General features: G+C 26.9%; 2 protein-coding genes across 2 annotated transcripts in view; both read left to right on the top strand.

The window, feature by feature from the left end:
* LOC125829551 (uncharacterized) overlaps window positions 1-14156 on the top strand; it is a 123427-nt gene that overhangs the window by 61039 nt on the left and 48232 nt on the right. The window lies entirely within an intron of this gene.
* Window positions 5633-9465, top strand: LOC125831535 (two-component response regulator ORR21-like). Its single transcript, XM_049510703.1, has 5 exons — window positions 5633-5744; window positions 7146-7295; window positions 7609-8088; window positions 8269-8345; window positions 8914-9465. Exons 1-5 carry the CDS (start codon window positions 5633-5635, stop codon window positions 9463-9465), a joined length of 1371 nt encoding a protein of 456 aa, XP_049366660.1.

The raw sequence follows: 14156 nt of genomic DNA, 5'->3' as shown, positions 1-14156 counted from the left end.
CACTGATGCAGTTACGAAGCCTGATAATTTTTATGATTGTCAGAGGAGTTTACATGAGACAAATTAATCGTGGTATGTAATAACTACATCTTGATATATCAAAATACACAAATTATTTATCGCATGTAATAATTACACTTTGATACATCACAAATTATCCGTGTCATGTAATAAATACACCATGATACATAACTATTTACAAATTACTTGTGTTATGTAATAATTACATCATGATATATCACAATTCATAAATTACTTGTGGCATATAATAATTACACTGTGGTAATGTACAATTAACATGTGATTTAACTTTAATAGTCATTGTTACCTTTATGTGTATTTTATTAATATTTCAAATTCTATTTAACATTTCATGTAGATTAGTTTTCAAACACGTGTGTTGTGTTGCATGTGTATCACATGCTAAATAGTATAAATATTTTAATAGTTTAAGAATTTAAACTAAATATTTTGGTCTAAATAAAAATACAAAAAGAAATTAAATTTAGAAAGGTTAATAGAGAGAAAACAAAAAAAATAATTAAGAAGAGAAAATATTCAAATAATAATAATAATAATAAATCATGATAAAAGAATAAAAAATCGAGCACACTAAACCTCTCGATTTATATTCAACAAATTGCTTATTGTGTCTTATCAGAATAGTCACAAGTCACAACCATTCGAAAAAATCACAATCTTTTAATATGAAAAAGTGTCTACTTTTAATATTATATAAAGGGATAAGGGTCTGAAAAATATCCAACTTTCGTCGAATTTGTTGTTGCGATACTAAACTTTCATGAGGACCTATTACCTCCCTAGACTATTTAATACCGTATTTTTTACCCCCTGAACTATTTAATAGTGTATTTTAAAAGTATATATGTGCCCACGTGGACACATTACTATTTATAATTTTGCATTATTTTTTATGTCCACATGGACAAATATATATGTTTAAAATACGGTATTAAATAGTCTAGGGAGGTAATAGGTCATCATGAAAGTTTAGTATCGCAACAACAAATTCGACCAAAATTGGAATATTTTTCAAACCCTTATCCCTAATATAAATAAATAAATATAGAGATATACTAAATGAGGCAGTTTTTAGTTGAGATTATTATAATAGTTTAATATTCAAATTATATATATATATATTAGTTAAAAATATTATAATAACTTGACAGTTAGAAGTTAATGCTTTGGAGTCTTTTTCTTTTTTTTTGTCCTTTTGCATTTACTTTTTGCCTTACAATTATTTCTTCCTGTTTATCTGACATTTGATTTCTTCTTCTAATTTAAGTTTTTCATTTGTTTATTTATGAAGAGTTTTTGAGACTCATTAACGTTTTCATTCGTGTGTATTTAGTTGCTCAGTAGAGTCACCATCTAATTTTACGAAAAATTAAAATATTATTTTCAAAGGCATTTTTGAAATTTTTTATTTTAAATCAAAAACGAGTAAAGATTCAAATAATTTTTTAAGAAAGGAATTAAGCATCTCAAAATATCTGCAAACATGATTGTTGGTGGATTAAACATTTTGATTAAAATGTAACTTTTCAAATGAATTTCTTTGATAGTATATAAAACTTAACATAATTTGAAAAAATAAATAAATTTATTTATCATTTTCTTGTTCTCTTTGTTTCAGAGGATGAAACGATTACAATGTTTATATTTTAAATACTTTAACTTTTAATCATGTTTATCCGAATTAAGACAATGAACTAAATAATTAGTCTTAATTTTTAAACATGAATTGAAATAAACCCTTGTTTAATAATTTGAAAGGACATGAAAATCCTTAAGTCATTTCGAAAGCTCAATTCACTATTTTTCTAATACTAAATCAATTTATTATTTATAAATCCAATATGTTTGAGATGCTAAATCCACTTTCATATGGATTAAGCAAAACTAGAATTAAAGTAAAATGAGCAAAATATTAATAAAGCCATTATATATCCAGAATTTTCTTTAGGGATTCATCGAAGTAAAAAAATGTTAGAATTGAGTCTACTACAAATATATAAGTGAGAACAAGAAGGCAACCTCATGGTCAACGTGCTTGCCGCTATATAGGTAGTCAAGGAATTACATAAAAAATAAAATTGATTAGGTATTTTATAAATTCAGGCTTCAAAAGTTATACTATTGTCTCAATTGGCCAAAATTTCTTTTCTGATTTTCCACTCAATATCGACTAAATTCGGATTGCGCATTGTAGAATCTATTTAAGGGTGACATGACTTTTGTTAAATTTCACTTGTGTCCTATGACAATACTTTTGTAGTTTACAATTTTGCCCTTGGTATTTTGTTTCTTTCATTGTTTTGTTCATTTTGGTAATTAAAGCCACCTCTTCGTCCCTTTTTAAAAATTCATATATGAACTTTATATGTTATCTTGTAATTTGCAAGTATATAAATTTATAACTTAAAAGGGAAGAATAGAGGGAGGGGGAGGGGGAGGGGGGGGGGGGGGGAATAGGCAAAAATAATTTAAATATTCTATAACTTACTTATAGTATTGCCTATTTGTAAAGTGAACAAATAAAGGTAATAAATAGAATAATTACATATTCAAATATTGAGGTCTCGTATTCCTTAAGGTAGGCGTTATAACAAAATCATTGAGTTTGTACTTGATATAAAAGAATATAGAAAATAATTTTTTATAAATATATTAATAATTTACAGATACATTTTAAAGTTTAATAATAATTCAATGTGGAGGATATAATAGTTTATTTTTATGATGATTTTGAATGTTAATGATGATAAGAATATGTAAGTATTTCGGAGAAGATTAAGAGTTTTGGAAGTTTGGTTTGAAGTTTTTGCCAAATTCAATATTTTAGATTAATGATGTCGGAATCAAGCGATAACTTTGTTAGGTCAGCGTGTGATTTTTGACATATTGTAGAACCTCTCTAAATTGTTATTATCGGGATTAAGAAATATCATTATTTTGAAGAGGTATTATTTAATAGAGAAATTAATATTCATTAATTAAAGTGTGTTTTCGAGATTGAATAAAGGTTAATTTTGATTACATCAAAATAATTATACCTTACTAATTTATGTATCGGATACCGTAATAAAATGGATATCAATATTTTGTCCGATTGAAAAATGATAATGTTCAGAGGTTAAGAGCTTAGAAGAAATTATGGATACCAACAAGAAAACAATATTGATGATGAAGTTAAAGACGATACAATATCTTTGGAATTAGTTACGAGTAAGGAAACACTTATCGCATCTAGAACTCATCACAATTTTTTGGTGCAATTCAAGAAGACAACACCGAAATTTTAGGCTGCAATCAGAAAAGTTAGAGACCAGTTTCAGCTAGAGTTAAAATAATACTAGAATTATATTTTACTAAATTGTCTTTGATATGTTTGTAATTTTAATGTATTATTAAGGGAAAAGGGTCAAAAATACCCCTGAACTTTATTTTATTGGTTGACTATGCCCTTATCGTTAACAATGAAGTTATTTTTACTCCGTCATTATTAATTTCATCATTTGTGCCCCTCAATTGGATGAAAACCCCAAATCAACTAAAATTACCCAATTTTAACTAGACCCGACCCACTTAATCATATAATCATGTTAGTTAGAGAATCTTCCAAATAAGAGTAAAGAGTTATTATTGTATTTTTAAATACATTGAGTTATTATATACTGTTTTAAAAGCTTTCTTTATAATGCATCTCTATTGTTGTTTTTATATTGAACTGAGTTTAGTATTTTTGAGTTTGAGTATCCTTGAGTTGAGTTGAGATGAGGTGAGTATGTTCTTCCTTTTTATCAGTTCAAGCTTATGTATGTGCTTTAGTGTTCCCCCTGCATGCTCGTACATTCTATGTACTGATGTCATTTGGTCTGCATCTTTTATGATGCAGATACATGAGTTCAGGGTCATCAACAGACGCATAGTTGATACCATTTGCAGTTCCAGAGTTGCTTTGGTGAGTCCCCTTGCTTTCGGAGGACTCTCACTTACTTCAATTTTTGTTAGGATGTCGTGGGTCTTGTCCTGACTTCTATCATTGTCATTAGATGTTTCATAGATAGTAGTGTTTTGAGGAGTCTTTTCCATTTCTTTGTTAAATGTTTAAGACTTGAGTTAAACAATTATGTTATTGAACATTTCAGACTATATTGAGCTAAACTGATTTTAGTAATGATGTTGCTATGAGTTGAGTTACTTTTGAGGTTCATTTGTTGTTGAGTAAGTCTTCCGCTGAGAGTTGAGCCAAGCCAAGGGTTCGCTTGGGGCCAATAATGGTTCTCGAGTGCCAGTTACATCCAGGGTGTAGGCTCGGAGCGTGACAAAAATATTTAATAATTTTACTTTAGTGGAGTTGTTAAAAATAATGACAAATATGACTCAAAGGATTAACATCGAGGGTATTTCTGAGCCAAAAGGTGGGCGCCAGGAATATTTTGGTGCCGAAGATGGATGAAGGGTATTTTTATACCAATTCAAATACTCAAAGGGCATTTTAGACCTTTCTCCGTTTAGTTACTTCCATATATCATTTTGATTTTCTCTTTGGGTGGAAGATTGGATTACCTATAGGTGAATTGGGATAGGTGTGATAAATTTTGGGTCGTACATTAGTAGTTTTTCCTTATAACTAAATTTTTTTTCTTGGAAACTGCACTAAAGAAACTAAAGACTGTAAAATAATATCTTTTCAAGCAAGCATCGCCTTTCATATTAAACTCGTGATTGATAAAAATAAAAAAATAAAAAAAGACAAAAGTATACCTTTGTCTTGACTTAAGAAAGAAAAAAAAGTAATTAAATAGGTCAAATAAAAATTATTTATAGGAAAAAATTACTATTCTGATCCTTGAGTTATACGTATATTGAAGTTTTGACCTCTATATAATCCGATTAAGCATCATTAACCTTCGAGTAATATAATTATGCATATTTAATCCCTCAAATTAATGAAAAGTAAAATATTAACTGAATTATTAATTAAAATAAATAATAATAATAATAATAATAATAATAATGAGGAAAAAAAAGGTCCAATGATAAATGCTTAAATGGTCATTTATCAATTCCCTAATTTCTCCTGTAATTTCATATATCTATACAAAATTAATTGAAAACTCAAAATTAAATATGGATAAAAAACATAAGAACACATCAAATTGATTAACCATGTTAATCAATCATTACATTTTTAATTGGTAATCATACAAAAGGTCATTCTCCAGAAAACCCAAAATTCAATTAAAGCATATATGCTGGTTCAAACCAACCCCAAATTTTATTTTATTTAAAAAATAATAAATTTTATACATTTAAAATAAATTGTTTCTTTAAATTTTTAACTTTCGATAGTTTGAAAAATCAAAATCGTATATTTATATTATTAAGGGTTAAATATACTCAACCGAATTATACATGGACTAAAGTGCAATTAACACAGAATACAAGGATTAAATTGTTATTTAAACATACTAACTGACCATTGTAAATACTATATAACGCCCACCAAAAGGTTTAATTGCTTCTTCGTTAAGCTCAGTCTTCGACATAGCAAATTATTTTTTGTATCTCCTTTTCTCAAGTTGTTGAAGGAAATAATCCAATGGCATCTGCTTGTTATGCTATGACGGAAGGACTTCACGTGATGCTAGTTGATCATGATGAAGAGAATGCGGCTGAAATGGTTGATCTGCTGGAGTTTTATGGTTATAAAGGTGACATCTCGATTTTATGTGATTTCTTTTTCAAAAAATATTTAATTGATATGATATTGATATAATTTTAGTTTCGATCTCGTTTTAGATTCATCTTTTGTTTAGTAAATCTTGAATTTCTCTTCTTTTTTTTTGGTCATAACGCTATTTCTATACTTGTTTATACAATTTTACTAGTTAATAAATGAGTTATGTGTGTTTATAAAGAATCAAATTAGATTTTTTATTTTTTGTTCTTGCTATAAGTTTTTCACAAACTCGATTAGGTTCCTTGGTAAAAATGTTTATGACTATTCAAAAGGGAATCGATAATTTTATGTTACTATTTGTGTCGTTTCAATTTTATCAGATGTTCCTGAAGCGACAACGATTTAAGTTGATTTTAATTATTTAATTAACTTACATATGTGTTTTGCACTTGACCTTTTTGTAGAACAAGAAAAAATTATTCTTTTTCAATTGGTGACTAACGTAAAATTGGAGGAGGAAATTAATTAAATCCATCAAAAATAATTTTTAAAGATGTAGATCTTTGAATTTTATAAATCAATCTAACATTTTTAAAAAAAAAGAAAAATTAGTGTGATGGAGGCGACATAAATTAGGATAGCGCAAAGAGAATAAAAAGAACAAAATAAAAATGAATATTATTATTATTATTTTTGACCTTGAGAAAACTTTTCATTTTCATTGGAAGTAGCCAGAAAAAATGGATGAGCCCATTTTTATTTATTTTTAAATCTTCATACTTTTTCTAATTAAAAATTTTCCTCTTAGTATCAATGGTTTTTTTCCATTTGTAACTCAACAAAAAAAATGCATATTCGAAAAGAAATATATCTTATTATAGACTTGTTATTTTATCCTTTTAATAACGCTTGCCTTAAATTTAAAATATATATATATATATATATATATATATATATATATATATATATATATATATTTATCTTAATTAGAAAAGGGACAAATTTCAATCTATCTTTATGAATAGTTGTTAGGTACTGTTTTTGTTTTAGCGATCTTTAATGATCATTCAATTTCTTTCTCTAGTTTAACTTGTTAAAACAATAGCCAATTTTCAGAATATATGGAAAAGAAGAAGTAAATACTAAAAATAATTTTCAAACTTGAAATATCATGATGATAACACTTGTCACAATAACATGTATTATCTTGCCTTTTCTATTCTACATATAGATTCAATAATTTTTCCTTAATAATAATATACATAACTTTCTAAAGGTTGCACACATCAATTACAATATACATCTACATAAAGTAAAAGAGTAGCAATATAATCTGAAAAATTATAATTAAATTTGTATATGAAAAATAAATAATATTTCGTAATGGTTTTGTGTATACGTTTTTACTAACTTTTAAAGTGTATTGATGCAGTTACTATAGTTGGTACATATTCGGAAGCAGTGTCAATGCTCCTCAAAGGAAAGAAAAACATTGATATGATAATAATCAGTGTTCATTCACCAAATTTGAATTCTTTTAAACTTTTGGCTCAAGCTGTGGCCTTGGATAAAATTTTACTATGTAAGTATTATTCGACTCTTTCGCTTATGACATCTATTGTGAGTAAAGCTAGATATTTTTATTAATACACTGTAAAAATCAGATATAAAATTTGTTATTACTATGTTAAATAAATAAGCTGGAGCTAATAGAATTTAGTACAATTATAAACTATTTGTTGTTAATTTTTATTAAGTATACGGTAAATGATTATTTTGTAACATTACTTTTATTATGAATAAAATAATAAATATGTGTGAATATAAATCAGCTATTTATACAGTGTATGATATAATTCAATTCGAACTGATAGTTTTTCTAAATAATTATGCAGTTGTTAGTGATGAATACAATGAACTCTTAGCAAAAAAGGCCTTGAAAGAGGGAGCTTACCTTTTTGTGAAAAAGCCACTTAACGAGGAAATTGTGAAACATTTGTGGCAATTTATGCTGACCAAAAAAATACAGAAAAATGAAGTCAGAAAAGAATCAAAAGATGAATACCAGATGAATGTCGATGATATTGATAAAGATAATATCGTTGGGGATAATGAAAAATTATCTGGAGAGAAAAATAATGTGTCTGATATTGAGGAACAAAGTGATAATATTCATGAAGCTGAAAATAATATTGTATCGAATGGAGAATGCAAGTTGAGGAGAAAGAGCAGAAGAAAAAATAGCAAAGAGACTAATGAAGGAGAAAGTGAAAATACTACCATTAATAAGGTTGTCAGGCAAAAGAACTGCACAAAGTGGACTGCGGATCTTCATGCAAAATTTATGAAAAGCTTGGAATTGCTTGGTGAAGGAAGTAAGTTTACTTTATTATTAATGAAATTTTCATATAATTCATTTCTACGGAGCAATATGAAAATTGAGAATTCATACTTATAGCTAACATCATCTCGTTTGAAATAAAAGTGTAACGATTATTGTATTTACATACACTTTGACTTGATTTAACAATATTATATTCTTTTGGAATATGTAGGATGTTATCCTAAACAAATTGTTGAAGTGATGAATGTTCCTGGTCTTACCAGAATGCAGGTTGCCAGTCACTTGCAGGTACACTCTTAAAAAATTTCAAGTGATAGATTATTTATCATTCGTGTGTGTTTGAAATGCGGAAAATTGTCTTGAAAATTATAAATTTTTATATAGTTATTTTCTCATATTTGGTTATTAGAAAATGTTCTGTTTGAATTTTTTTTTAATCAAATATTTGTGTTGTGTGATAATATTTTTTCTCTGCAATTATCTTAATTATGATTTTATATCAACGTAAAATAATAAAAATTAATTTTACCACTTCCATCAGTAAATTTTTGAACATTATTATCAATCTTAAGTACTGAAAAGTTTTATCAAATCACTGGTCAAACTACAAAGGATCAGTAATAGATTTTTGTTACATATTTAGCGAAAACAGTCAACTATTCATTGTTGATTTAATATTTTTGTAGTAACTATTAAACGAAAATATTATTATCAATTTTTTATTCATAGACTTTTATTGTTCACAAATTATATATCCAACATCAAAAATATTTTTTAATTAAAAATTATTTCTGCCACTTAAGATGATACTATCATTTTCATGGTTTAACTTTTTTTTTTTTTTTTCACCTCTAAGAAATGTCGTAGCGACAATTGGAGATCTCCAGAAGAGCGTAAATATAATCGTCGTCCATCAAGCAACACATCTCTAGGTGATTCACAACAAAAAAGTAGCTTCAGAAAATTTGGGACAATGCCTCATTTTCAGAAAAATATTTCAAATCAAGGTCAGAGAAATCCAGAGTTGACATTTCCAACTCTCCATACCAATAGCACTTTTGTTAGTGGGGAAAGTTCAACTCAAGAGCCACTTTATCCTCCACAATTTCATGTTCAACCCCATCACCTCAACATTGGCAATTCATTCAATAACTCATTTTCGTCGATTTCTTATAATGTTGGTGGTGTAATACAACAACAACGTGGAGTATCATTCGAGACGCTGGGTTCACAACAATTACAAGGTTCAATTATTGGAAGCACTAATTATAGGTCTGACTTGACATTGAACAATGGTGATCGTCATACTCAAAATGATTACAACTTGAATCTCAATGTGCCCCATGGAACAACATATCCAGGTAACATAATGTTGTCTGATATCGATATTGAAAGTAACAAATGCTAATTTTCAATGACATATTGTTGAACCAAATATATCTTATCCAAGCAATATTGTCACGACACCATATAAGGGAGTGATTTAAATGAGAAGAAAAATCGTTATGTGTATTTCAATTACATTAATATGGGTTATCTCTTTCAGAATCTTGGACTTCCATGAGCAAATCTACTCAATGAATATGACACTGAGTTTGAACAAGTCTATTCTGATAATAAGGTTAGTGCTTTTATCTAATTTGGTATTATATTTATTTTGTGTTTGATCACTGATATTAACTGAAATCAATATAAATTTTAATTTATATTTTGAATTATATATTCATATAGGACATGAGATTAAATTCTATTTTTCAATGTTCATTTGGAATTATAATTGAATCAAATAGTTCCTTCGAGAATTGGATAGTGTTCTGTTAAAATGTTTCAGTATTATGAAGCTAAGAATTGTGAAAGAAATCAATTTTGACGTAAAATAAAATAAATCATTTTCTCCTTTTTATATAAAAAAAACCTTAATTTTTTTTGATAACTTAATACCGGCGTATTTTTAGTTTTATTTTTTTGTATATCTTGTAGTTTATCTCAAACTTACATATGCAGGTGATAGTGACTTTGGGAGTTCAAATATCAAGAATAGTAGATCATTCTGATAAATCATCAATATGAGTATCCAATGTAACCAAGATTAACGTGACAATTCTCATAGGAGTTATTTACAGTGATAAAGTTATTTTCACAAGTGAAAATTGCATCTTTTATTTCTGATCAGACTATTTTATTTTGTATGACTTGTGTTGTTTAAACTAATGGTAATTTATTTTTGTTTTTCTATTTAGAACTACAATAGTCAATATTAAATTACATGTTTTCGTTCTTTTTTTCATTTGAAATTATCATTTGTTTGGTATCAAATTCATTTATCATGGCATCTTCGTGTACGTAGTACATAATGTAACTTTTTTTTTTATATATACATTAGGTATATATTTTATAAACTAGTCTGAATGTTATTTCGATATAATTTTTTTTGTGGGCTAATTTATTCAGCCCTGGAAATTATTATATTCGAACGTCCATTATGAAGGAGAAAATGAGAGTTCACTAATATTATTTTTTGGTAGGATAAATGAAAGATAACATACATCGAAGATTCTGGAAAGAGAAATTCAAATTTCAAATAAAGAAATGAGCTAATAAATTCTATTCACAAGTCAAAGTGGTGCATGATTATGTTCATGATATTCTATATCAATATTGTGTTAAGAGATTACCTAAACATAGAGGATCCAAAATATTACATGAAAGAGACAGTTCAAATTAGTATATTTAAAATTGTTATTTATTACATGCATATATCTAGTCTTTGATGTGTCGTTATAAGATAATATATAATTGTAACTCATCATGATCTTTAGATTACATCAACCTTTTCAATATGTTTGGATGAATATTGAGCATTTCTTGAAGATTTTTATAAAATTTAATGGAGAGAAGAGTGTCATGTATACATTCTGAAATATATTTTAAAGTATCATGTTATATAGTAAGACATATACATTCGAATATACATATATATTGTAAATGTAAATGACTAAACAAACTTATTTTTTGGATAAACATTTTGTGAAGAATCGATGCCAATTTAGTTATGCATACAAATGATTTTAAAAAATACATACAGTGTTTAACACATGGATAGTGTAAGCCAATTCTTGATACATATGCCTATTTTAGAAAAGATATACGACAATAAATTCCTTTAATACTTGATAATTTAGTAATCTAACTAAACAAGTATTGATTTATGTATACCAAAATACATCAAATTGATACAACGCATTCATACAAAGCATTAGTATCACATATAAAAAAATATTTGACTTTGAATTCTAGTCCTTATTATTATGTTACTAATAATATTAAGTATGCCTAATATAATATTTGAGGCAGCGAAAATGATATTTTGATCTACATAATTTTAGGAGGAACAATAAAATTTTATGATCTAGATAGAAGATTTACAACACATCTGTTATTGCTAAATACGTTTTTGATAAAAAGAATATCAATATTATGTAGGACTTGTGCATACATGTTAATTCGTAGTGCAACAAGATGCTTACAAATCCTCAATTTCTAATAATATTTTTACAAAATGATTAAAGAAAATGAGAGAAAAAATGAGATACAAGGGAGAATTAATAACAACAACTTATCTAGTAAAATCTCATAATTAGGTATGAAAAGAATATAATATACGCAAACCTTACCATTACCTCGTAAATATATAAATTTACAGAAATAAATAAAGGATGAATACAAGTTTATGATAAAATTCATGCTCTCTTTTCTAATTTAATTTTAAAATGAACTTTGAATAAGATAAAAAGAAGATAGTATCTTCAATGAGATGTAAGAAATTCTAATTTGTAATAGAAATGTTCACAACCAATATGAGTTATGATGCAGTGGTGAGACTGTTTTACCCTTAATCAGAGGTCTTAGGTTCGAGCTCTAGCATGGAGAGATCTTGTTGGGAGCACTATGCAGTATGTTATGCAAATTTAATCAGAGCTCCAATACGAACTCCGATACACTAGGTAAAAAAAAGAAGATAAAAATGTTCACAAGTACTAAACCCAACTAAGAAAAGGTAACTACTATAGATCGAATAACAATTGATGAACACAAAAAGCAATATTTTAGTGGTATTCATTATATTCCTCCGATTCCACTATCAAAATACATTTATACATCTAAAAGATTTGACAAAATCATAAAATGTAATCAAGAGCGGCTTAAAATAATCGATGGCCTAAAATTAAATTTCAATAAAGGAACCTTTTGATGAAATTTATGTGTATATTTATTTGGAGTCCGGGGTTAAAAGGGTAAAAAAAATTGTCAAAAATTTCAAAAAGGGGACATCATTTTTTTTAACCAAAAGGGTAAAATCACTCCTGAAGGAGCGATATCCTTCGGAGAAAATTAACTCTGTCTACTCCGTTAAAATAAACAAAAATCGCTGCCCCAGCAGCGATTTTATCGATTTTTTTGATTGTTTTTCTCTTAAAATCGCTGCCTTAGCAGCGAATTTGTCAATCTTTTTTTTTTAATCGCTGCACCGACAACAATTTTGTCAAATTTTAATTATTATTTATTTTTTTTAAAAAAAATCGCTGCACCAGCTCAATTTTGTCAATTTTTTTTTTAAAAATAAATTAATATTGCTGCAATAGCAGCGGTTCTCTTTTATTTTTTTATTTTTCTTTTTATTTTTTTCCAAAACTTCTTTTAAGAAAAAGTTTAAAGACAAAACGCTTTGGAAAAATAAAAGTTTTGGAATAAAATGCTGCTCAGCAGCTATTTAAAAATAAATAATTTTTTTTAAAGAATTGTAAAGAAAATCTCTGTAATTGCAGCGATTTTAATTTAATTTTTTTAAAAATAAATATCGTCAAAATTGATGCCGGTGCAGCGATTTTTTATTTTTTTTAAAAAAAAATTGGCAAAAATTTGCTGCTGTAGCAGAGATTTTATGAAAAAAAGTTTTTTTTTGACAAAATCGCTGTTGTGGCAGCGATTTTGTTATATTTTAACGTAACGGAGTAAATGGAGTTAATTTTCTCCAAAGGATATCGCTCCCAAAAAAAAGAAATCGCTGCCAAACTTTTACTTTTCCAAAGCGTTTTGTCTTTAAACTTTTTTTTTTTGAAAGAAATTTTGGAAAAAAATCAAAAAGAAAAATAAAAAAAATAAAAGAGAATCGCTGCTATTGCAGCGATATTTTATTATATTTAAAAAAAGGCTGCTTAAAAATAATAATTAAAATTTGACAAAATCGCTGCCGGTGCAATGATTTTTTTTTAAAAAAAAACAAATTTGACAAATAACAATAAAAAAAAATCGACAAAATCGCTGTTGGGGCAGCGATTTTTGTTTATTTTAACGGAGTAAACGGAGTTAATTTTCTCCGAAGGATATCGCTCTTGAGGGAGCGATTTTACCCTTTTGATTTAAAAAAAAATTGATGTGCCCTTTTGAAATTTTTGACATTTTTTTTTACCTTTTTGGCTCCGGACTCTATTTATTTGTAGCTCATCCTTAATTTTTTTCAAGTACGAAATCGAGAAAAACATATGAATTATAAATTCATATGAATACTTACTTATAGTTAGTTCTTTTTACTTATTCAGGCAAATTATGTTAAAACTGCAAAATAAAGTTATCTTAAACAGAAAAAAATGAAATATGTGGAGAAAAAACAACTCAAAAAATAAAAGAGAATAACGTATTAACAACTTATCATTATTTGCTCATCCATTTAAAAAATCTCAATAAACTTTTTAAATTGTAGATATTTATACAAATTATATATTATCATTATACGTAACAATAACAAAATTGGGTATTTGATATTTTTAGGGTCTAAAGCAACAACTTCAATAGTCTTACTCTAGAGTCGTCCTTGAATATTACATTAGTTTTAGCAAACTGAAATATAATCTTTTTTGACTATTTGGAGGCATTGCGAAAGACAACTTTATCATTTTGACTTCTTAGATTTAGATTCAGACAAATTGAGACTTTTTTTACATTTTCTGTAATCCTTTATGAAATAATATATTGATTGACTGAATTAAGACATAATGTGGTCCCACATAAATAAAATGATGAATATCTATGCGGATATCG

The sequence above is a fragment of the Solanum verrucosum genome, unplaced genomic scaffold, assembly GCF_900185275.1.
Source record: "Solanum verrucosum unplaced genomic scaffold, falcon-dt-bn FXZP01000102.1, whole genome shotgun sequence".
NCBI classification, from domain to species: domain Eukaryota; kingdom Viridiplantae; phylum Streptophyta; class Magnoliopsida; order Solanales; family Solanaceae; genus Solanum; species Solanum verrucosum.
This window is presented reverse-complemented; position numbering and strand designations above follow the sequence as displayed.